The sequence below is a fragment of the Nicotiana tabacum genome, chromosome 6 (assembly GCF_000715075.1).
Source record: "Nicotiana tabacum cultivar K326 chromosome 6, ASM71507v2, whole genome shotgun sequence".
NCBI lineage: Eukaryota > Viridiplantae > Streptophyta > Magnoliopsida > Solanales > Solanaceae > Nicotiana > Nicotiana tabacum.
In genome coordinates this window covers 112,626,956-112,648,676 of record NC_134085.1, presented here as the reverse complement: position 1 = coordinate 112,648,676, position 21,721 = coordinate 112,626,956, and the positions used below count along the sequence as shown (strand labels likewise).

The 21,721-nt window shown below is 35.4% G+C and overlaps 2 protein-coding genes across 5 annotated transcripts; one reads left to right on the top strand and one right to left on the bottom strand.

The window, feature by feature from the left end:
* The first annotated feature begins 890 nt into the window (after window positions 1-890).
* On the top strand, window positions 891-4,847 carry LOC107807219 (peptide methionine sulfoxide reductase A1-like). Its single transcript, NM_001325803.1, is given in 2 exon segments — window positions 891-1,412; window positions 4,596-4,847. Coding segments are annotated over 2 exon segments (774 nt in total).
* A 1,228-nt stretch (window positions 4,848-6,075) lies between these two features.
* LOC107807216 (histone-lysine N-methyltransferase, H3 lysine-9 specific SUVH5-like) lies at window positions 6,076-20,602 on the bottom strand. Of its 4 annotated transcripts, XM_075255167.1 has the most exons (4): window positions 20,446-20,602; window positions 18,446-18,537; window positions 8,897-10,987; window positions 6,076-7,386 (listed from the first exon to the last, which is right to left on the bottom strand). In XM_075255167.1, exon 3 carries the CDS (start codon window positions 10,985-10,987, stop codon window positions 8,909-8,911), a length of 2,079 nt encoding a protein of 692 aa, XP_075111268.1. In that variant the 5' UTR covers window positions 18,446-18,537; window positions 20,446-20,602; the 3' UTR covers window positions 6,076-7,386; window positions 8,897-8,908. The 4 variants fall into 4 exon arrangements, with proteins under 4 accessions (XP_075111268.1, XP_075111269.1, XP_016487041.2 ...); XM_075255168.1 differs by lacking the exons at window positions 18,446-18,537; window positions 20,446-20,602 and adding an exon at window positions 11,404-12,347; XM_016631555.2 differs by lacking the exons at window positions 18,446-18,537; window positions 20,446-20,602 and adding an exon at window positions 12,356-12,676 and having other exon boundaries at window positions 6,077-7,386.
* Between the last annotated feature and the right edge of the window lie 1,119 nt (window positions 20,603-21,721).

Sequence of the window (21,721 nt, the reverse complement as noted above, 5' to 3'; positions counted from 1 at the left end):
ATTTTTTGAACTTCAATTTTAGGCTTTCAGCCTCATATATTTTCATCATCTAAATTTCCTTATTTTTCTTTACCTTTTTAAATATAACAATATCCTTTTCATTTTTAAACTAAAGAAAGCAACTCCTTTAATAAAATAACAACCAAAATTTCAAAATTAAAGCTCATAGACAAAAACTTTTTCTCCACGTCTGCTTTTTCGAGTCCTCTATATGTACTATGTACATATTTGCATTGTGTTAATTATTTCTATTTTAATTTTTCCTAACTTTTTTTGGTTGCTCAGTTAATTGAAGAAAAAGAAAAGGAAAAGAATCAGTCAAATGTATTGGTGTAAATGTCCCTAATGTATTGGCATTGTTTACAATTTGCTAAATATACAGGATTAAACTAGTTTCAATTTCTAGGGTCATTAAATTGGTAAGTCTTTTCTTATCTTCTCAAGAATGTTAAAGTTATTAATTTTAGTTCAAACTATTTTCTCCTATTTTTTGTGATGTAATAATATCCTGAAAGTTTGTACTTTGCTCTAGATTGTCATAACTATTAATACCAATTCTTTTCGCGTGTTCGGTTTGTCTATATAACTCGAAAAAATGAATAGCCCTAATCGAAACTCAACATGGATCAAACCGATCAAATGAAAACCTTACTTTGATCATATAAATAGCAATATATCTATGTTCGTAAAATAGTATGGCACCCGCAACCTCTAAATCCTAAATCCGCCTCTGGGAACACGATTTCAGATTTTATAGGTATAGGAATATCGTAAAATAAATAAATAAATAAATATTCTATAGAATAAAGTATTTGAATAAGGAAATTCTCACGTCATTTCTCCAATAGTCTCCAGATACTTATCCAAACAAAACTTACAATAGATCAAAAATGCTCCTCAAGACTTGCATCCCTTCCTCCGCCATAACCACAACATCTCCACTCCTTTCCCTCACCAAATCTTCTTTACCTTTCTCCCAAAATCTCCTTAAAGTTTCAACCTTTCCTCGTACTTCCAAAACCCCATCTCTTTATTCTTCCCCCAAAATGAGTTGGCTCAACAAATTGGGTTTTGGTGCAAAAACTGATAGTACACCAATGGACTCATCTTCCTCTGCAATTGCACAAGGTCCTGATGATGATATCCCTGCACCAGGACAACAATTTGCTCAATTCGGAGCTGGCTGTTTTTGGGGCGTTGAATTGGCTTTTCAAAGAGTGCCTGGTGTTACCAAAACCGAAGTTGGGTATACTCAGGGGTATTTACATAATCCTTCCTATGAAGATATTTGCTCGGGAACTACTTTCCATTCTGAGGTTGTTAGAGTTCAGTATGATCCTAAGGAGTGTAATTTTGACACCTTGCTTGATGTTTTTTGGGATCGTCATGACCCCACTACCCTTAATCGTCAGGTAGGTTTTTGAAAACTTTCATCGGTTTTATTTAATGGTTATTGGTTGAATTATTGTTTTGTGGACTCTGTGTTTTAAATTATCTTCTTATGTTTGGGAATATTTGGGGTTGAATTTTAGTGGAGAGGAAGTTTATGTTAAATCTTGGGCTTCCATGGTCTTCAATTTTATCGATTTGTTCTAGTTAAGGGCTTGTTTGATGTAAATTGGGAAGCTGTATATGGTCACTTTTTCCTTATTTTTTTTTGTGCTCTCTTTTATACCACGGTGGTGTCGAGCCATCTTTGGGCGCACCTCGACTATTCTATGGATAACTTTGCCAACTAAGGCTTAGGCAGATGGAAAGAAATCGCTTAGTGTTGTAGCTTTGCACACTAAGGCTTAGGACTTGAAAGAATTTTCCTGCCTTTAGCTGAGCTTATTGTTCTTTCTTTTCCCACTAAGCTTGTTACCTAACACGAGTCTTGGTGGGCATTGAATGGTATGCATATTTGGGTGCTAATAACCAAAGTCAGGTCTTTATTGGCTGCAAAGTACTAGAAACCTGTTTAACATAGTTTTATAGTCAATGGGAGTACCTACTTACTCAACTACCTTGTCTTAACAAGTAAAATGTCATCAAAATGTTGTGTTTGCTTAAAGATTATGCCTTTTGAGTATCTTTAAAGATCATTCTTTTGAAGATCTCTAAAGATCATGCCTTTTGAAGATGTTTAAAGATAATGCTCCTTATATGAAAAAAAATCTTTAAAGATCATGCTTTGCTTAAAGATTATGCCTTGTGATTCATAGTTGATGGTTGGGTACCCAGTTCCTTTTGTGGGGCAAATGCCTTGGTTTTTGTGTTATTTTCAAATCTTCTAAGAGGAGTGTCGTAAGATATGGAGTTTGTTCTTATTGAGATTCACTATGCCATGAAATATATCAGAACGGTTACAGTGTCTCTTGTGACATTAAGTACCTAAATGGCTAAATAAGTGGCCAACTCTGCTTAAGTTTCTGTGTTAAGCGCTTACTTAGTGGACTTCCTTGCTTAGGTTCTTTTAATAGAGATGAGTGCTAATAGCTATTTGGACACTCCTTGTTAGCTTTCTTTTTCTAGACGACTTATAGTCTGTTTGTCCAAATATCTAGGAAACTGGCCTGGTGACTTAAGCTTCTTGAATTGAACTCCTACAAATTGATCATTGTTCCTGACATATTGTTACTAACATTAGCATTCACAAATACTGTTCACACTTAACAAGATACAAGGAAGTAGTGGCGGAGCCAAGAATTTTAGTAAGGGGGTTCAAAATATAAAGAATTAAACATACGAAGAAATCAAGGGGATTTAACATCTACTATATATACATAAAAGAATAATTTTGACCTAGTATATATAGTGTAATTTTCTGGCGAAGGATGAACCCCCTTTCGTCCCCTTGCTCTGCCTGTGCCAGGAACACGATCAAATTGTAGCAATCTGGGTTACATATATCTCCACGTTTGATATTTCTGGTCACTGTTAAGTGGGTCAAAAACCTTACTGCAAATAAATCCTTATTCATGGCATATCATCAAAGCTACAGCCTACAACGTAAGATCTACGTAGTTTGCACATTTGAAGAAGCATTGATGAGATGCCATGAATATGATCTATTTGGAGGGGTTCTGAATTCTGATGGATGTATATAGTGTTCCTTAAGTGTCTTTATATAGGTGGTTTGAAAGGCTTATCAAGAAATTACAATTAATTTGGTCTGACCCAATTGGGTATCTTATTTATATTTTGGATTGATTGAATGAAATAGCGGATTCAGTTTGTTGGCATAATGCACATGGAAATTAATGCATCTCCAATCCATTTATTTTCAAAATCTACTCCGTAGATTGCAAAATAAATTACTACTAATACCTTATTTTCTTCCATAAAAATGTTACTACTAATTGATGCATAATCGAGTAATAGAAGAGTTGAGGTATTTGGCTAAGCTTTTGGAGAAAAAAGAAAAGAGTGATTTTGAGTAGTAGCAAAAACTTCTTTTCTACTATAGGTAAGAAGTGAACTTTGTAGCTTCTCCTAAGAAGCAGAAGTGGAAAATTAATTCTTTCGCTACAAAATATGCTTAGCAAACATTTATATTTACCAAAATATTGCTCATATATTTAACCCGTTTATCTCTCAGCTATAAATACAATTATATGAGATGTATATATTTGCCATACTATCCCTCCTTAAAAAATAATTATATATTGAATGATATACTTTGATATATTTAAGTCACCTGTAATTTTATAAAATTTTCACTAATATTACTGTGATTAAATTATGTTTATATTGATTAAAAATGTTAACATACGTTTTTATTGAGATTTTAACATTTTAATGGAATAAAATTGAAAATCTTAAAGCCTTTTATACTGAACATTTAAAATTTATTTATTTATTAAAATAATACTACTAATTGTAAAGTGAATCTTTGTATGTCTTTTTTCGTAATTGGGCACTGGAAGCACTTTCTTGAAATGTTGATCAAACACAAATTGCTTATGTAATATTGATAAAGTACTTCTTGAATGGATTGACGGAACACAAACTACTGCTTGTTCAAAACACTTATCTGAAAATCTATTTTTAAAGAAGTCGCCTCTCAAAATAAGCAGATTTGGGAAGCTTGACCAAATAGACCTTTAACCTTCTATGTTTCTCCATTGACAAATGACAAGTTTGCTCAATACTATTCTGGGACTAGCTCCTGCGGTCTTTAGTACCTCACTATTCAGTATAAATCTCCATATATCTGTTTTCGACGGTAACCTCATACTTCTGCAAGCCTTTGCGTCTGAAGTACATCTAGCCCGGGAGTTTCTCAGTTTTTAGGCACTCTTAGTTGCTAGGTCTGAGATCTGGTCAAAGAATGTCTTTTCCTGTGAACAGAAAATTTCTCTTTAATTGCTTTCAAGATGCCATGTAGAACTGCTGTGACCTTATTCAAAAAGAGATGCCAGGAAAAACTGAAGAAGACCTAGATATATATATGTGTGTGTGTGTGGTAATTTTATCATAGAGCTTTACCATTACAGCAACTGCCACTTTGTTAGTACTGATGAACTATGTAGTTCCAAGCACTGCTTTTCGCCAGATAGGTTGTGTTCAGCAGTGTTGTAACTTATCTAAGAGTTTACTTATGCTGTTTGTAGGGTAATGATGTGGGCACCCAATACAGATCCGGGATTTACTTCTATACACCTGAGCAAGAGAAAGCAGCACTTGAATCCCGGGACAAACAGCAAAAGATATTGAACAGGAATATTGTTACGGAGATCTTGCCTGCTAAGAAGTTTTACAGAGCTGAGGAGTATCATCAGCAGTACCTTGCAAAGGGCGGTCGTTTTGGTTTCAGGCAGTCTACTGAGAAAGGTTGCAATGATCCCATCCGATGCTATGGTTAAGGCAGTTCTATTTGCAGGAGAAAATAAATGGATTTCCTGTTTGTTCTTGTAAGCTGCTATGGTTGTTTATAGGCTTGAAATTGTGCTTCTGAAGTAGTGTATTTAATCTACACCTTATTTATTTTACAGGAAATAGCAAACGGTATATTATTGCAGTTGCAGATTGTTTCATCTTTGCTAGTATGATTTCGAGTGAAAGCTCTAAATACAATCTTACATGACATAAACATTGTACATATTTGAAAGGCCATGGGCTGTTTCTGTGGATAGAAAAGACATTATAAAAAATAGTTCTGGAGTTGCTAAGATTTGACACACTTCTGTACTGGAGTTTGAGTTGTGACAAAAACTTAGATAGTAACAACTCTTGAAACCTGGGGAGATGAGAAGCAGAGTAACAGAAAGCAGACCAAGAGTACAACTCTAGCAACAACAATTGCCTAAACCACACATTGGAATACACGCCTTATTTAATCCATAAATCCCCTAGTCCCTTCCGCGCACAGTAAATTTGCCCCTTCTTAGCCGGGGTCCCAAACGTAATTTGCTAACTCACCAAATGTGTCCTTCATTGGGGCCACATTCATTAGGATCCCATCAATAAGAACCTCGTTCTCAAGGTTCGAGTAGAGCAACACTAAGATCTTAGCATTGTCCTGTTCATCTTTGCATGTGTTAACAACCCAGATGAATTCTTGGCTGGAAGCTTCAATTCCAAAGTAAGTTCTCCGTTCATTTGATTTATTATCCAATCAAATAAGTTTACGTTCATTGCATCCCCTGCAACATTGCCTGCTCCATATTTAATTCTCGGCAACCTTATCCTTACCAACTTGAGTATTGCATTTTGATAAAACTATCGCAACAGGGGGATATGCATAAATACTCGATTTTTGGGGCTTTTGTTTAAATTGTACTCTAAGTTTAAAATTCTCTGCAATTGTACTGTTTAACAATTTAAGACACAACTTCAGACGTACGTGACTGAAGTAGCACTATCCACGTCTAAAGTTACAAATTTTGTCTGAAGTTGGGGACTTCAGAAGAAAACATCTTAAGTACATCAAAAAATTAGTGCACTTCAGACGCAAACGTCTTAAGAGCATCTTAATTGAAATTTTTACAATTAAGACGAAAACGTCTTAAATATTTTCGTCTGAAGTGCAGAAACAGAAATTTGTTCTTCGAATTTCAACAATCCAACACACGATTCAACGCCCAAATCTACTCCAGATAAGCTCGAATTTGAAACATAAGTTCCAAATATCATAAAGAACAAACTCAAATCGTCAATTTGCCAAAACAACAAATGTAACAAACCCATTTTGCAACTAAGAAGAAGAAGAAGAAACCCTAAGCAGTAGCAAGGAAAAGAGTGTTGTAGCAACCCACTATAGTAAAACATCATAAATCACCTTAAAACCTACTCACAAATAACATATAAACCCGTCGTAACCTCTATTGTCACAGCAACTAAGAAGGAGGAGGAAAAGCTGAGAAGAAGCATGTTGTTTGAAGTTACCTGTACTTTGGGTAGCTGTTAACCTTTTTTAAAAAGTGGGTACATGTAAGATGGGAGGCGACCAAATGGGGCGCCCTGTGAAATTTTTATATGGTAACAACTTCACAAGGCCATTTTGTATGCCTTCAATATATGAAGTTTTCTGCTTCAACATAGCACCAGCACAAGGAACTAGTTTAGGAATCTTGGTGATAATCCTAACAACCGACATTGCATCTTGTAGGTTTCCTTCTACTTCATTCAGTAGATCATTACTGGCACCCCTTAGGAGTACTGCAAATGCTATTGGATCCTCTCAATCAACAATGAAAGTGAGAACACAACCCCAGTTTTCTCCAACAAGCAGAGCAACATTGTTGCACAAAAGCACTTCAATTTTTGGTCAAACAACTCAAATCTCAAAAAAGGGTGCCTTTTGACTTTCCGAAGTTTGGCCCAACATGGCATTAAACCACTATAGCACAATTGATAATTGCAGATAAAAGGAGTGGTAAATCTCCTAAACAGTAGTGACAAGCCCAAAAATAAAAATTAAGACATTGAAATGGCAACACATTATTAATCCTTGAAAGATCAAGAATAGTATCCTAACAGTGCCGGCAGTGGCGGAGCTACAATACCGAATGCGGGTTCGACCGAACCCAGTAACTTTTGTCATACTTTATATTTTTCTTAAAAAATTCATTGAATATGTATAAATATATAATTTAGAACCCAGTAACTTAAAAAGATTGCGAAGCCGAACCCATAAACTTCAAATTCTGGCTCCGTCTCTGAGTGCCAGTATTTCTTGACCAGGACATTCATTAATAAAAATAGAATAATTGTGCCTCAACCCCAAACAAATTTGAGATCAGCTATAGCTATATGAATTTACTGTTAGCCACCAAAAATTTTCTCTATATCTCGCACTTAACCTACAAGAAATAAGATGATTCACCTTAGTTCAACTACTTCTACGCTGCCTTCAACCTTCCGCAATCCTTCTCCTTTATTTGAACTTGAGATTGGTTACGCCTATTGAAAATAAGTTTGGTTGATCAGAACATTTATACACCAAAAAAGGGAAAAAAGAATTACAGGAACTAAAAGAAGTTGTAAACAAATCAGTTTAATAATCAACACCAAGAACAGTCTCAACGTCAGAGGCAAGAGCTAAGTTGAAATCCATGAAAGCCGGACTAGATGAAGCTCATGCTATAAGTGCACTAAAAATTGTAATATTCAAAGTTCAGTTTCCTTAAACATCCATGTGATATGCTGGTATTGGTCACACTGTTTTGAATCGAAGAGATTGTTCAGCAAAAGGCAGTGAATAGCAGCATATTTCACCTTACAGCTGAAATACAACAATAAAATTCACATTTCTACGTGGAAAAAAGAAATCAGGAAACTTAGTCCACCATTTGCATCAGATAACTAACTAAAGCAAGCATCTTGCATGGAAAATATGCTACGTGAATTGGAGCAACTTCAATTTGCAACAACAACAACAACAACAAAAAACCCAGTGCAATCCCAACTTCATTTTGCATTCCTTCTAAAGGAATCAGAAGGTGGGCATGTTCTTTCATTCAATAAGAAGTTAAAGCCCATCCACTGATCAGTAGTTTGGAATATCAAGCTGTAGATATCTACTTGGACTCGGGTGGAGTGTCCAATACGAGTGTGAATCTAAAGGTCAGATCCTTCATGATCTAAATTTTAAGATTCGTGGTTACAGATCCAGGTGGAAGGATTAAGCTAAAATAATTCAAATATCTAAAAATAGTTATAAAGTATGCCTTAATTATGAGATATTATGTGGAAGACTTACACGGTGCCTATATCCGAGAAGGAGATAAAAGGAAAATGATCGACATAAAAATTTCGAAAATGATCGACATAAAAATTTCTACATACAAGGTATTCCATTTTCTTCAGTTTCACCCTACCTTTTGTGTTGATTTTAGATATCATTGTATCTGTCCCGATTGTCTATGTAATTTGGCCAAAGTACCCAAAATCGATTGACCAGATCAGGTATGGATCCCTCACCCACACCCATCAGTATACATGACAGGAACTAAAGAGAATCAGCAAAACACATAAATTAAACAATCATTTCGTGTTAACTCAATGAAGAATTTTACCTGTGAGTTGCAATGGCAAAAGAATGTAATGGAGCAATCGGTATAAGTTCACTACTTGATAGAAAAATAGACATTTGCAGTTCAGATAAATGTTTCCTTTAAGGATGGTCAAGGGTGGTAAGCCTTAATTCAGCAAGTCTAAAAGTAAGACGATGAATAAGTGTTAATTCCGTCATGTGGTTATACAACCATCTAAGTTATTCTACTATAGCATTCAAGACCAAACAAAAGCTATAGAAGATCGGAAATTAAGCATAATGCAGGTTACAAGATATCAACGTTCACATAGTAGATGTAAATGGAATAGCAAGGAATCGAAAAGTTGACATGACATGGAAGTGCACACAAATATAAAATCGTACTTGAAATATCAAAGTACAAACGAATAGACTTACACGAGTACCTCTTTAATACATTCTACCCGAGCACTTACGAGAACCACATTTACAATTCTTTTTCTTCAGATTGCCATTTGCATCATAAACCTGATCAATCTGGTAGTTATAGTCATAAGTAAGCTCCTCTATTGGAGCAATACTCTTGGAAGCGAAAAACATTATGTGAGGTACTCTCCTATCACCGTGGTCATACATGACATTTTGAGCATAAAGGTTTGGTGAGCAGCTATGGTTGATAAATCTTCCAACGTTCCCATATCTTGCTGCATCAAGGGTAAAGCCATCTTCATCCTTCCTCTGAAAAGAATTTGACTCAACTTCGAACTTTTTATTCCTTTTGGGGGTTTCTTCATCATAGTTGCCAACATCAAACAAGTACTCATCATGATCTATTCTTTTTTCGGCTTCTTTTTCATCAAGTAACTCCCCAACATATTCACAAATAAAACTTCCAGATGATACATAGTCCCTCGACCTCAAGCCCCATCCTCTTGATTCGGTCTTGAAAACCTCCAAGTGGTACCGTGGACCATGTTGGCTAACTCTATTTTTGCAAGAAGGAGGGCATTTGCAAGATGGACCACACTCGTAAACAAGATGCTTTGCTCTAATAATAGAGCCTCTTGTGTTGAATTGAATCTCACCTCCGTTCCTAGAAGCACAAGAGCATTGCTCAGAATCCGAGCATCCACTTGTGCAACTGCAACCTTGAGGCATAGAGATGTAATACCAATCTGGATACTGCATTTTGGTAATGTAAGTGAATGGTGGGGGTCTCTCATCATCGATTGCATTGACAGCAGGGATCGGTATCTTCTCCTTTCCTTGCGAGATATCATAGTCCACAACAATCTCCCGCTGCACAAACTGCATAACTGATTTTGTTGCCTTATTAACATTTTGACGTAAGTGATTTACCTTGCCTAAATTTGCTGGCTGTGACACTAGTTCACAAGTAAGTTTTGATTGGGCAGAATTTCTTTTCAGTTCAAACTTGAAAATAAATTTTCCAGTTGGACCTCTTTCTTGCGAACACTTTGTCACAGTGTAAAGCCCTTCGTAAATGTATCTTATATCACTCTTTTGATCCTTTACTCTTTGTCGACTACCAATAACCCTCACCGGATATCCCAAGTCCATGGAGTTCTTCAAGGCAAGATTACCCCCTTCAAGCTTTTGATCTTCTACTTTCGAAGCAGAAACTTTTGGATTTCCACCTTGACCTACATAAATGAATGTTTGAGAAGATATGGCCTCATTATCGTACCGACCAGAATCAACAACAGCAGTTGCAACATCTTTTCCGTTAATATTCACATAATCGATACCCTTAATATAGTGGCGATGTAGTCCTATCACAACAAGTTCTGCCCTAAACCGGAATTGATCCCCAATTTCAACTCCGGGAACATGTCCAAAGGTCCACTCACAATTCACCCACTTATTCTGTTTCTTCAAACTCACTGCTGCCTCTATAATGATATTTCTTTTAGGCTGTCCTTCACGTTTCTCTGCTTTATCTTCTCGCAAAAGTTTAGAGTATAGGTCATCAAAAAGTTTCAGGGCCTCTCTAACTTCGTTTGCAGGCTTGCCATTCAAAATATTTGGCACAAAAACTCTTAAAGGCTTGGCTGACTCAATCACATTCAGGGACTCTCTAACTTCGTTTGCAGGCTTGTCATTCAAAGTATTTGGCACAAAAACTCTTAAAGGCTTGGCTGACTCAATCACATTCATAGCAACTCCAGAACTACTTTTGATCTCAGCATCAGCAGGGCATTGAGTACCATGTCCATTCGTTTGAGGAATACGCATGCCAGAAATTTCAGTATAATTCCATGTGTCCTCAACTTTTACACTCTTAGAAGTGGATGGAAATTCCGGGTAGATCTCTGCATCAGTGTAGCACTGAATTCTGCTTCCTTTCGTTTGACCAACAAACAGACCACAATTTTCAGGAAACTTACGGGTTGTATCAACTTTTAGGCGCTTAAATGTGGATGGAGATCTAGGATACTCATTGCCGACGCTCTGATGTAATCCCTCCCCAAACATCTTTGAGGGACTTGTTTCCGCTAACACAGACATCTACAAAGCACGTAGAACTTAGAGCTCGTTTGGGTTAACTAATGATAAATAACTGATAAGTATTAAGTGCCGATAAGCATAAAGTGCTTATAAGCACGTTTAAGTAAAATAAACAGTTATGTGTTTGGGTAGAAATGCGAAAACTAATAATAAACAGTTGATGTGTTTGGCACAAAAAATTCTGATAAGCTATTCTTTTGGTAAAATGTCTAAAAAACCAAGAATAAATTTCAAAGCATCTTTGTAAGTAAAGAATAAAATAATAAAAATCTTAGTCAAACCAAAAGTGTTTATAAGCTAAAAAATTATAAGTTGGGAGTGACCAACTTATGACTATTGGAAGACCTTGGCTTATAAGTTTTTGTATGTTTACTAAATGTGTAAATAAGCCAAAAGGCGCTTTTAAGTCAGCTGACCTCGACTATTCCATTGGGTACCTGCTACCTCCATTAACATCGGTATTGATTAACTCCGTCCACCAAGGCTTGGACAAATGAGAAGAAATGACCTAATATTTTTTGCCTCTACTTGGATTAGAATCTGAGACATCATGGTTTACCTCCCATTGACCACTAGGACGGTGATGCTTTGACCAGTATAGGGGTGGAAAACGGGCAGGTCAGGTTGGATATGGGCGGGTCGAGAACGGGTAATACAAAACGGATAAGTTATCCGACCCCCGCATATTAAATACAGATAAAAAACGGGTTAACCAACATATAATATGGATATCCATATTATCCATGACTTCTTGAATATAATCACTTTTGGGAGAATTCCTAATCTCCTAAACTTCAGGATCCTCCAATTTGAGGCTTTACAAATATAAAAGTTAAACCCATTAGATTCTTATCTATATTTGACCCGTGTTTTAAAAGTTCATTATCCAACCCATTTCTTAATGGATAATATGAGTAGATAATTGTTTTCTTTTAACCATCTTGCCACCACTAGACCAGTCTATAAGCTTACCCAAACACAGAGGCGGGTTCAACTGAACCCATAACTTTCGATGCGGAGTAAAAGTTAGTATGTAAAAATTCATTAAAATTGCAAAAATAATAGATATGAACCCATAACTTTAAAAATATAATGGGTTCAATGTTAAAAACATTAAAATTGAACCCATAGGGTGTTTGGGCAGAGGCGGATCCAAAGTATATTGCAGGAAATCGAAGAACACGATTATTAACAACTAACAAGACATGGCATTATTAATGTTAAACATCGACCAACAAGATGTTACAGCAAAAGAAAAATAGCAAAATTCTTGAAGACAAAGAAGATAATTACACGAACAGCACATTACAAGCAACGAGGTAGAGTAACGAAATTCAAATTAGGGCTAAAGGGTATTGAAAGTGAAACCTGAATCCAGAACAGAATTTAGAAGTCCTTGAAAATGGCAGTTGAAAACTTGGATTTGGGAGGGAAACGGTCTTTTAGTAATAAATGCTAAAAAAGAGGTGAAATAGAAGCATCTACTAGAAAATTGGTTATAGTTAGCTGATTGACACAAAATACTCTTAATCAAACTATAAATTGGTTAAACTAAGCTTTTTCTGCAGAAAATAGTGTAGGATAATCGAGTAATCGACAAGTTAACAATTTTTCCTAAGGGAAAGAACAAAAAGCAGTTTGGGGTCGTCTGGTTGGTGGGATAATAATAATTTCGGAATTAGATGTGAGTTTATTTTATTCCGTATTTGGTTGAATTTTTAAATTTGAATTAACAATTTCGGGATTAATCTATATCACTAATTCTAGTATTATTCTATCTCACATTGAGGGTGGCATAAAAATCCAAGACTACTTATTTTGGAATAAAACACTACAATGACAAAAATGTCATTCTCCAAGACTCTTCCCCAAAGTTTATATCTTTTTATCTAGTATAGACCAAATACATATTTTATATTGGTATATTCTATTTTTAGTCCGATGATCCAAATATCTACCAATAAAAATATATTCACTAAATAATCTCGTCTCTATTTAATTCTCATATTATAATCTCATCATTGAACACACACTCTCTCTCCTTCTCTCTCTCATCTCAAATTGTAACGTCTCTTTCTCTTACAAACTTCCCAACCGCCGACGGCTTTATCACCGAAAAACCAGGTAAGTCCGCTCCCTCATCTTTCTCTCTCTCTCCCCCTGGTCCTCGTTGTTTTCTTCTGCTCTCCCGTTTCTATCTCTTCCCGACTCTCTCGCTCCTCCCTTTCCCTATCTCTCCTTATATTCCCTTATTCTTCCCAACTTATTTCATCTTCTTTCTCTCCCTAAACCAGCGCCTGTCATAGCAGCAGAGGCCACCCATTCTTTTTTCTCCCTTTTTTTTCTTGTGACCAACTGTATCGCCGAAAACCTACCGAAAACTGACCCAGATATGAGGTTGCGTACCATCTACCCCTCTCCTTCCTTTCCTGTTTTTTCCCTTTTCGGCCCCTCTTTTTGTTTTACAGGTACCTACTTTGCCAGCATCACTGGAATAGAGTGTGAGATGTACGCACCGGCGAGAAGTCAGATTAGGTTGGAGGCAGCAACTTCGCGTGGAGCACGTGAACTGCTGGAAATTGACTAAGGTTATTGCTGCAGCGCCCCATTTGGCATTCACGACAATCCATCCAGGTTCTACATTGTCGGGAATTGGTGCCTCATTTCATCGATCAATATCTCTATCTTCCATGTGCTAAATTGATAATTTGCGATAGTTATAGCATAATTCTTGATTGCCTACCCGTACTAGTTCTCTTGCTAGTAATTGGTTAGTGCTTTCTAGTTCGAGCCCCGTGCTAATAATTGCATGATTGTCTTTAATTTCGACTACTGTTTTCAGTTCGGTTGGCCTGCTTTTGTCTTTACGTAGTTTATCTCTTGCTTGTCTGTTTTGCTTATTTGTATTCCATAAGTAGTGAATAGAGTTTAAGTGTTAGACCTTATTCTTTTAATTTAATAGTACTAGCTTAGTTTGCCTTGGATTATAGAGGCTGAGGTGAGTGATGGTAGAATACGGTCATGTCCTCGGGTTGGGGAAGTGGGGCGGGGGGCGGGAGGCAAGGGAACTTCTAGACTGAGAGTTGGGTCCTGGAATATTGGTACTTTGACGGGAAATTCGATAGAGTTAGTGAGCCGTGGTACATAGGAGGCGAGAGGGGTAAGAACGAGGTAGGTATTTTGGTTGATTGAGAAATTAAGGATCTAGTGGTAAAAGTTAGGAGAGTGAATGACAGGCTAATGGCTATTAAGCTGGTTGTTGGAAGGTCTACTTTAAGCGTAGTTAGCGCTTACGCGCCTCAAGTGAGTTTGGGCGAGGTGGTAAAGAGGCATTTCTAGGAAGAGTTTAACGGGTTAGTATGTGGCATCCCGCTCACCTATAAGCTTATCATAGAAGGAGATTTCAATGGCTACATCGGGATGACCTCTGGGGCTATGACGGTGTGCAAGTGGCTTCAATTTTGGAGATAAAACGAAGGAGGAACTTCTTTGTTAAATTGTGCTAAAATCTTAGATTTGGTGATTACTAACTCGTGTTTCCCGACGAGGAAGGAACACTTGGTCACTTTTCAGAGTACGTTGGTCAAGACCCAAATTGATTATCTACTCCTCCGAAAGTGCGATAGAGGACTATGCAAGGGTGCAAGGTTATCCCGAGTGAGAAACTCACGACTCATCATAGGCGATTGGTGATGGACTTAGAGATCGTGAGGAAGAGGAACATGAGGGCTGAGTATGGTCAACATAGGATAAGGTACGGTTCCTTTTGACTAGTGATAAAGCTCAAGAGTTGGGGGAGAAGTTGCTGGTTATAGGGGCCTGAAGGAGCAGTTGGGACTCGAGTTGTATGTCGACCACGACAACGAATGTATTAGAGTGGCTGCGAGAGAGGTGTTGGGGGTCTCGAAGGTTTCTCTGGCGGTCACAATGGGTATTGGTAGTGTGAGGAGGTACAGGAAAAAGTGAAAGCTAAGAAATCGACGTATGTGAAGCTAGTAGAGAGCATTGACGAGGAGAAGATGACGAACATGGAAGGGTATATGAAGGCTAAGAAGGAGGCGAAGTTAGCAGTCACTACGGCTAAATATGTGGAGTTTGGACGTTTGAATGAAAAACTTGGGCTAAAGGCGGGAACAAGAAGTTGTACAGGCTAAGCCAAGGTGAGAGAAAGGAAGGCACGTGATCTAGATCAAGTTAAGTGCATCAAAGATGAGGAAAACAAATTGTTAATGGAAAAGGTTCAGATTAGGCGAAGATGGCAGACGTACTCCTATAAATTCTTGAATGAAGAGGGTGAAAGGAACATTGTAGTGGGTGATTTGGAACACTCCGAGATTCATCAAGATTTTGGGTATTGTAGGCGCATTATAGTGGAGGAGGTCATGGGGGATATGCGTAAGATGCATAAGGGTAGAGCGACCGAGCTAGACAAAATCCCTATAGAATTTTGGAAGAATGCGGGTAGGGCAGGTTTGGAGTGGCTAACTAGGTTTTTATCATCATTTTTAGGATGAAGAAGATGTCCGAAGAATGGAGGTGGAGTACGATGATTCCATTGTACAAGAACAAGAGTGATATCTAAATTTATAATAATTATCGGGGTATCAAACTGCTAAGTCAAATAATAAAAGTGTAGGAGAGGGTGGTAGAAGTGAGGGTGTGGAGGAGCGCGTCTATTTTTGAGAATCAGTTCGGTTTTATGCCGGGTCGTTCGACTACGGAAGCTATTCACCTTGTGAAGAGATTGGTGGAGCAGTATAGGGGAACAAAGAAGGACTTGAATATGATGTTCATTGACTTAGAAAAAGCTTATGATAAAATCCCAAGAGAGGTGCTATGGAGATGCTTGGAGGCTAAAGAGATCCCGATAGCCTACATTAGGGTGACTAAGAAAATGTATGATGATGCTAAGACCCGGACGAGGACAGTGGGAGAACACTCGAAACGCTTTTTATTTGTGATGAGGTAGCACCAGGGATCAACTCTTAGCCTGTTTTATTTTCCTTGGTGATGGACGCACTGATGCGACACATTTAAGGAGAGGTTCCATGCTATATGCTATTTGCTAATGACCTAGTTCTAATTGATGAGATGCAGGGTGGTATTAACGAGAGGCTAGAGGTTTGGAAGTAGACCCTAGAGTCTAAAGGTTTCAAGTTGAGAAGGACCAAGACAAAATACTTGGAGTGCTAGTTCAACGATGTAAACCTAAAAGAGGACATAGAGGTGAGGTTTGATACACAAGTCATTCCCAAGAGAGGAAGTTTTAGGTACCTTAGGTCAGTAATATAAGGAAATAGGGAGATTGATGAGGATGTTACACATCATATCGGAGTAGGATGGATGAAATAAAGACTCGCTTCCCGTGTCCTGTGTGGTAAGAATGTGCCACTTAAACTTAAAGGTAAGTTCTATAAAATGATGGTTAGACCGACTATATTGTATGGGGCAGCGTGTTAGCCAGTCAAGAGCTCTCATATCCAAAAGATAAAAGTAGTTGAAATGAGAATATTGAGATGGATGTGCGGGCATACCAGCTTTGATAAGATTAGGAATGAAGTTACTCGAAAAAAGGTGGGAGTGGCCCCCACGGAGGATAATTTGCAAGAGGTGAGGCTGAGATGGTTCGGGCATGTGAAGAAGAGAAGCACTGATGGCCCAGTTCGGTGGCCATAGAGGGTATGAGGAGAGGTAGAGGTAGACCAAAAAAGTATTGGGAGAGGTGATTAGGCAAGGCATGGCGCAACTGGAGATTACCGAGGACATGTCCCTTGATAGAAGGTTGTGGAGGTCGAGAATTATTGTAAAAGGCTAGTAGGTAGTCCAGTATTTTGCTCTTTCTTTCTCAAACCGGTAGCATTAGTATTGATATGGTATCCTTTTTACTCGTAGATTGCTATCTTTACCTACTGTTTGATTGATATCTTTCGCTTTGATTTTCTTAATTTCCTTTTGTTGTTGTTACTGCTTGTGGCCTATGCTTCTTTTCATTTGCTCTCTAGCCGAGGGTCTATCGAAAACAGTCTCTCTGCCCTCCTAAGATAGAGATAAGATCCAAGTACACATTACCCTCCCCAGACCCCACTCGTGGGAATTTACTGAGTTTGTTGTTGTTGTATTATAATAATATCATCATAATTCCGGGATAACTTATTCCCCAGCTAAACAATCCCTTAGGGTCGTTTGGTTAAGTTTGTGATAGCTAAGGATATCACGTAAGGTTAGCTATCCCACCTTCTATATGGGATAGCTAATAATATCATTTTGGTATAAACTTGTACCGAAATTAGCTAATACCCATAATTAAATATGAGATAAATACAATTTCAAATTATATTCGGGATTATTATCCTTAAGCCACTCAATTGCAATATATGTATATGTGTTGTACTTATATGCAATTCTCTCGTTATTGATTTCTTGATTAGTATTATACATGCCATATGGGGTCTAAACATCAAGCTATTCCTCTAGAAATAAAAGTAACATTGAATATAAAAGAATTTTTTTTTATCTTTAACAGCCAAATAAGATTTGAATGTCAAATTGTTATTGGTGTATAACAACCAATACTATAAAAAGTAAAAAAAGAAACAAATGAGGTTGTTATAGAGATGTTTGACTCTCTCTATATATAAACAACATGGTAAAATATTAATTTATATAAAATACTAGTATAAGTCTATACGATATTAAAAGCACGAAGACCCTTAGCGAAATGTCGTTCGCCTTTTTTTATACTTTAAAACTAGATTCACATTGGATAAAAATGTAATTTAAATATTTCCTGCTCCTAAAATTTAGGATTTAAAATCAACTAAAATTTTACATATAATAATTTCCTTATTTGAACTACTATTTAAAAAGGTCCTAATATTTAGAATTTGCCTTATAGAGCTACATGGTAAAATAGGAGTAGTAATTAAGTAATATATAAACCTAACCTACGAAACTTCATAAAACATATACGTTCTTGAAGGTTAGGAAACAAAAGAGCTTGTCTTTTGTCATTTAACTGACCCTGTTTGTATCTTCTCAATGAACTTGAGAATAGCTTTCTAATTTTTTCTTTTTAAAAAGCTCTTAAACTTTTATAGGCTGTGCTCTTGATAAACACTAAAAAAAATCATGATAATGGGTGAATTTTAAGTGATGAAATTATAAAACTGGAACAAATTTTAAGTTGAATGAATGCATAGTTTTGACCTTGCTTTTTTCTTGAGTTAGCTATATAGGATCAATATTCATCAATTTCAGGAGTTTACATTTTTATTTATAATTCAAATACAATCTTTAATGTACTATTATATATTGCTTAAAAAAATACTCATGGATACGGAATACAATGTGCAATTGTTATTGCTTTGCAAAAATTAATTATGGAGGTGGGGTAAACGCGCAACACACATATCCTAAGACTAATTTATTAAATGATGAAAACGAGGACACAAGACATACCTCTAAAATTAAACTATCAGTTGATAATGCTCTAGACTTTATGCTTTTGCCCAATTGAGAGAACTCCAAAGTTTATGACTTCGCCTGGTTGACTGATAATGATATGAAAAAAGAAAAATACATTACAAATAGAAAATATAAATCAAATTTATAAGATTAAACTATATCTTCCATACTAATATAAGCAATAAATAATAAAATAGTATTAAAATTATTATGGGACACAAATTCACTATAACATTTGAATAATCCAAACAATAAATGAAAGAGCATCACATTTTGTTAAAATTGACACAACGGGTTCAATCAAATCTAATATTTTCAATACGAAATATAGATAGTAAAAATCATTACAAATTTTTTTTAAAAAAGTTGCATTTTGATACATTCTAAAGTATAATTGGGTTCAACAATAAAAAAGCCTCCGTACGTGGCGTTTCTCAAGGGCCTCACCCTAGAGCGAGCCCTTTGGCGAGATTCTAAGAAAGACTTTTAAAATACTCATAAGAACTACTTATGAATGAAGTTAATGACAGTATTGCACATCTTTTTGTGAGTGTATGCTTAAGGGCGGATCCAGCTTAGCAAGTGTAGGCTCTCATAATCAGTAACTTTTGCACATATCTTATATATGAATTAAAAAATTTACTAATATTTATAAATATTTGATTGTGAACCCAGTTACCATGGACTATTTAATACATTGGGGGCTTAAAGCCAAACATTATTTAAAGGCCTCAAGTCTTTTCTTATATTTAAGAATTATATATTTGTTTGTCTATTTTACAAACTTTGAGATATAAAGTGGTTAATAATTTTTTGGTAATCAATTTCTTCTAATAATCTTTATCAGTTGACAATACAGTCAATCTATTAAATCTTTTTCTGAAACAGTATATCAAGGAGCTCCATGTTGATGTTGTATTAACGTTTCAATCTTGGTTTTTCTTTTTTGTGCGTGTGAGATTAAGTTATCTCATTGATATTTTCTAGGTGACATTTAAACTCTAAAGTGATAGATAATATAAAAACAGTACCTATATTAGGTAAAAATAACAAATGTCAAATTAAAAGAAAAAGATAATAGACATTGAAAACAATAAAGCATGATTCTAGAACCTGCATTACTTAATATCAAAATATACTTTCATTGCTCTGACGCTAAAAACTTGGAGAAAGAATAGAAAAGTATGTGCAATTTAATCTATTCAATATTCTTTGTGTTGTTTTTGAGAGAATAGACAGTTTAATATGGAAAAGAAAAGAATGTACAAAGTATTAATTTTAATATGAGACTGAAAAAAAGAGAGTATATTGATGATGAAATATACATTACTAAATGACATTATTTAATCATTTTTTATATAAAGATCTTATATTTTCTATCTTAAAACATTCATTACTTTTTCAAAAAATTAAATATAAAATTCACTATTAGAAAAATAAGGCCTCACTAATTTGGAGGCCTAAAGCCATTGACTTAATGACTTTGGCCTTGACCGATTCTATCAGTTGCTTATTATATGTTTACTTAAGATTGCTGCAATGGCAGAAATACTAGACTTTGCAAAATAAAATAGAGTAGACAGGATCTCAAATAAAGGGGAAGAGTGCCACACCTGAGATATACATAATGGCTATGGCTTATTGCATCTATTATATCTGGCAAGAGAGGAATTAAGTGTTCAAAGCAAGCAGAGTGCAGAGATGATAACAAGACAAGTGATCCAATATGTCTTGTAGTATTTTTTTTATATATATTTTTAAATCATAATAGTATATTTTTTATTATTTATCAGAATTCGGATATGTAAACTATAAAGTATGAATAATTTAAGTTTAAGGTATCTTATTAAAATTTAGCTCTAGGTGCTCAATGTTCTTGAAGTACCCTCATGATCATAAATTAACAAGGTTATGCCCACATATATTCTTACACGTGCATATAAACTCAAGGAAAACTAAAGAACTTCATAACATCAAGAAAATCAACAACTTACCTGAAGTAGAATTTCATGTTTTGGCTTCCAAAGTTCCATAATAAGATTTAAAACCTAAAACTACACAAACCTAAAAGGTTACCCATTAATGGCTGAGAGGAAGAGAGAACAAGGGTATGCCATTAGTAGGCTAGTACTATTTATATAAATTAAGTGAGGGGAAAAAATCTAGGTATTGGGTTGATTATACCAATTCAATAAATACATAACACGTGTGTTTATAATAGGGTTATGATAACTAAACCATAGTTAATTAATACATGGAGAACTAAACTATAGTTAATTAATACATGTAGTGTAGATAAGTTTCTACTGCATAAGCTTCCTATTCTAATTGGGTCTCTTAGGTTTCATAGTAGAGACAGAAGTCATATACCGAGTTGCCATAATTACCATCCTAGTTAGGTAAAATTACGCCTAAGTTGCCATAATTACCATCCCAGTTTGGTAAAACTGGCGTAATTTTAGTTTCTACTTTCCTTTTTTTTTTTCTTTTTGTCTTTTATTCTCCACCTTTCAAAATTCTTCCTATAAAATATTGGGCTCCACAAGTAACTAGATCTCTAAGCAGTATAAGCATCAATAATTTATACTTCTGCGATCTCTAAATTTTACATGGAAAATATTTGCAGTCAGATTTCTTTATAACAATATTCATATAATAATATTTTGCTATAAAAGCCAATTATTTTTGGAATTAATTTTCTATATATTTTACCTCTGTGTAACAACTTCTACCTGTAATAATAATATTCATCTTTATAACAATACACTCTTTGTAAAATTATCTTTCTATAACTACCAACAATAAGTCTAGAATTTTTTACCAAATATTTTGAAACTATAATGCACCAATTTTTCATAAAAATATTATGTTAGTAATTAAAGATTTCAATTAATTTTATTAAAAGATATGCAAGCAAACTTTCGTTCTAGTGCACAAAAATTTTCATTATGCATAATTTCTAATATTTGAAGATCTGCACATATCTTTTCTGTTCTCATCGTGCATAAGTTTATGATTTCAAGAAATACTCACTAAAATTTAAGTCTTTTGTTGGATGCAATATTTCTTGCAGCATATTAAAGTATTTATGTAAGGGATTTGATTCCTTGATTAGAATAATTCATATCATACGGGATCTAAACATCAAGTTATTCCTTAAAAAATAAAGATAGCATCATGTCAAACACAGATGATTTTGTCTTTTATATGTAAAATTTAAATAGGAAAAAAATAATTTTTATGATAATTTTGTCTATAACAATCAAATAC

Bases quoted from the DNA above. Each gene is read 5' to 3' on its own strand.
- LOC107807216 (XM_075255167.1), bottom strand. From the start codon at position 10,987: ATGTCTGTGTTAGCGGAAACAAGTCCCTCAAAGATGTTTGGGGAGGGA.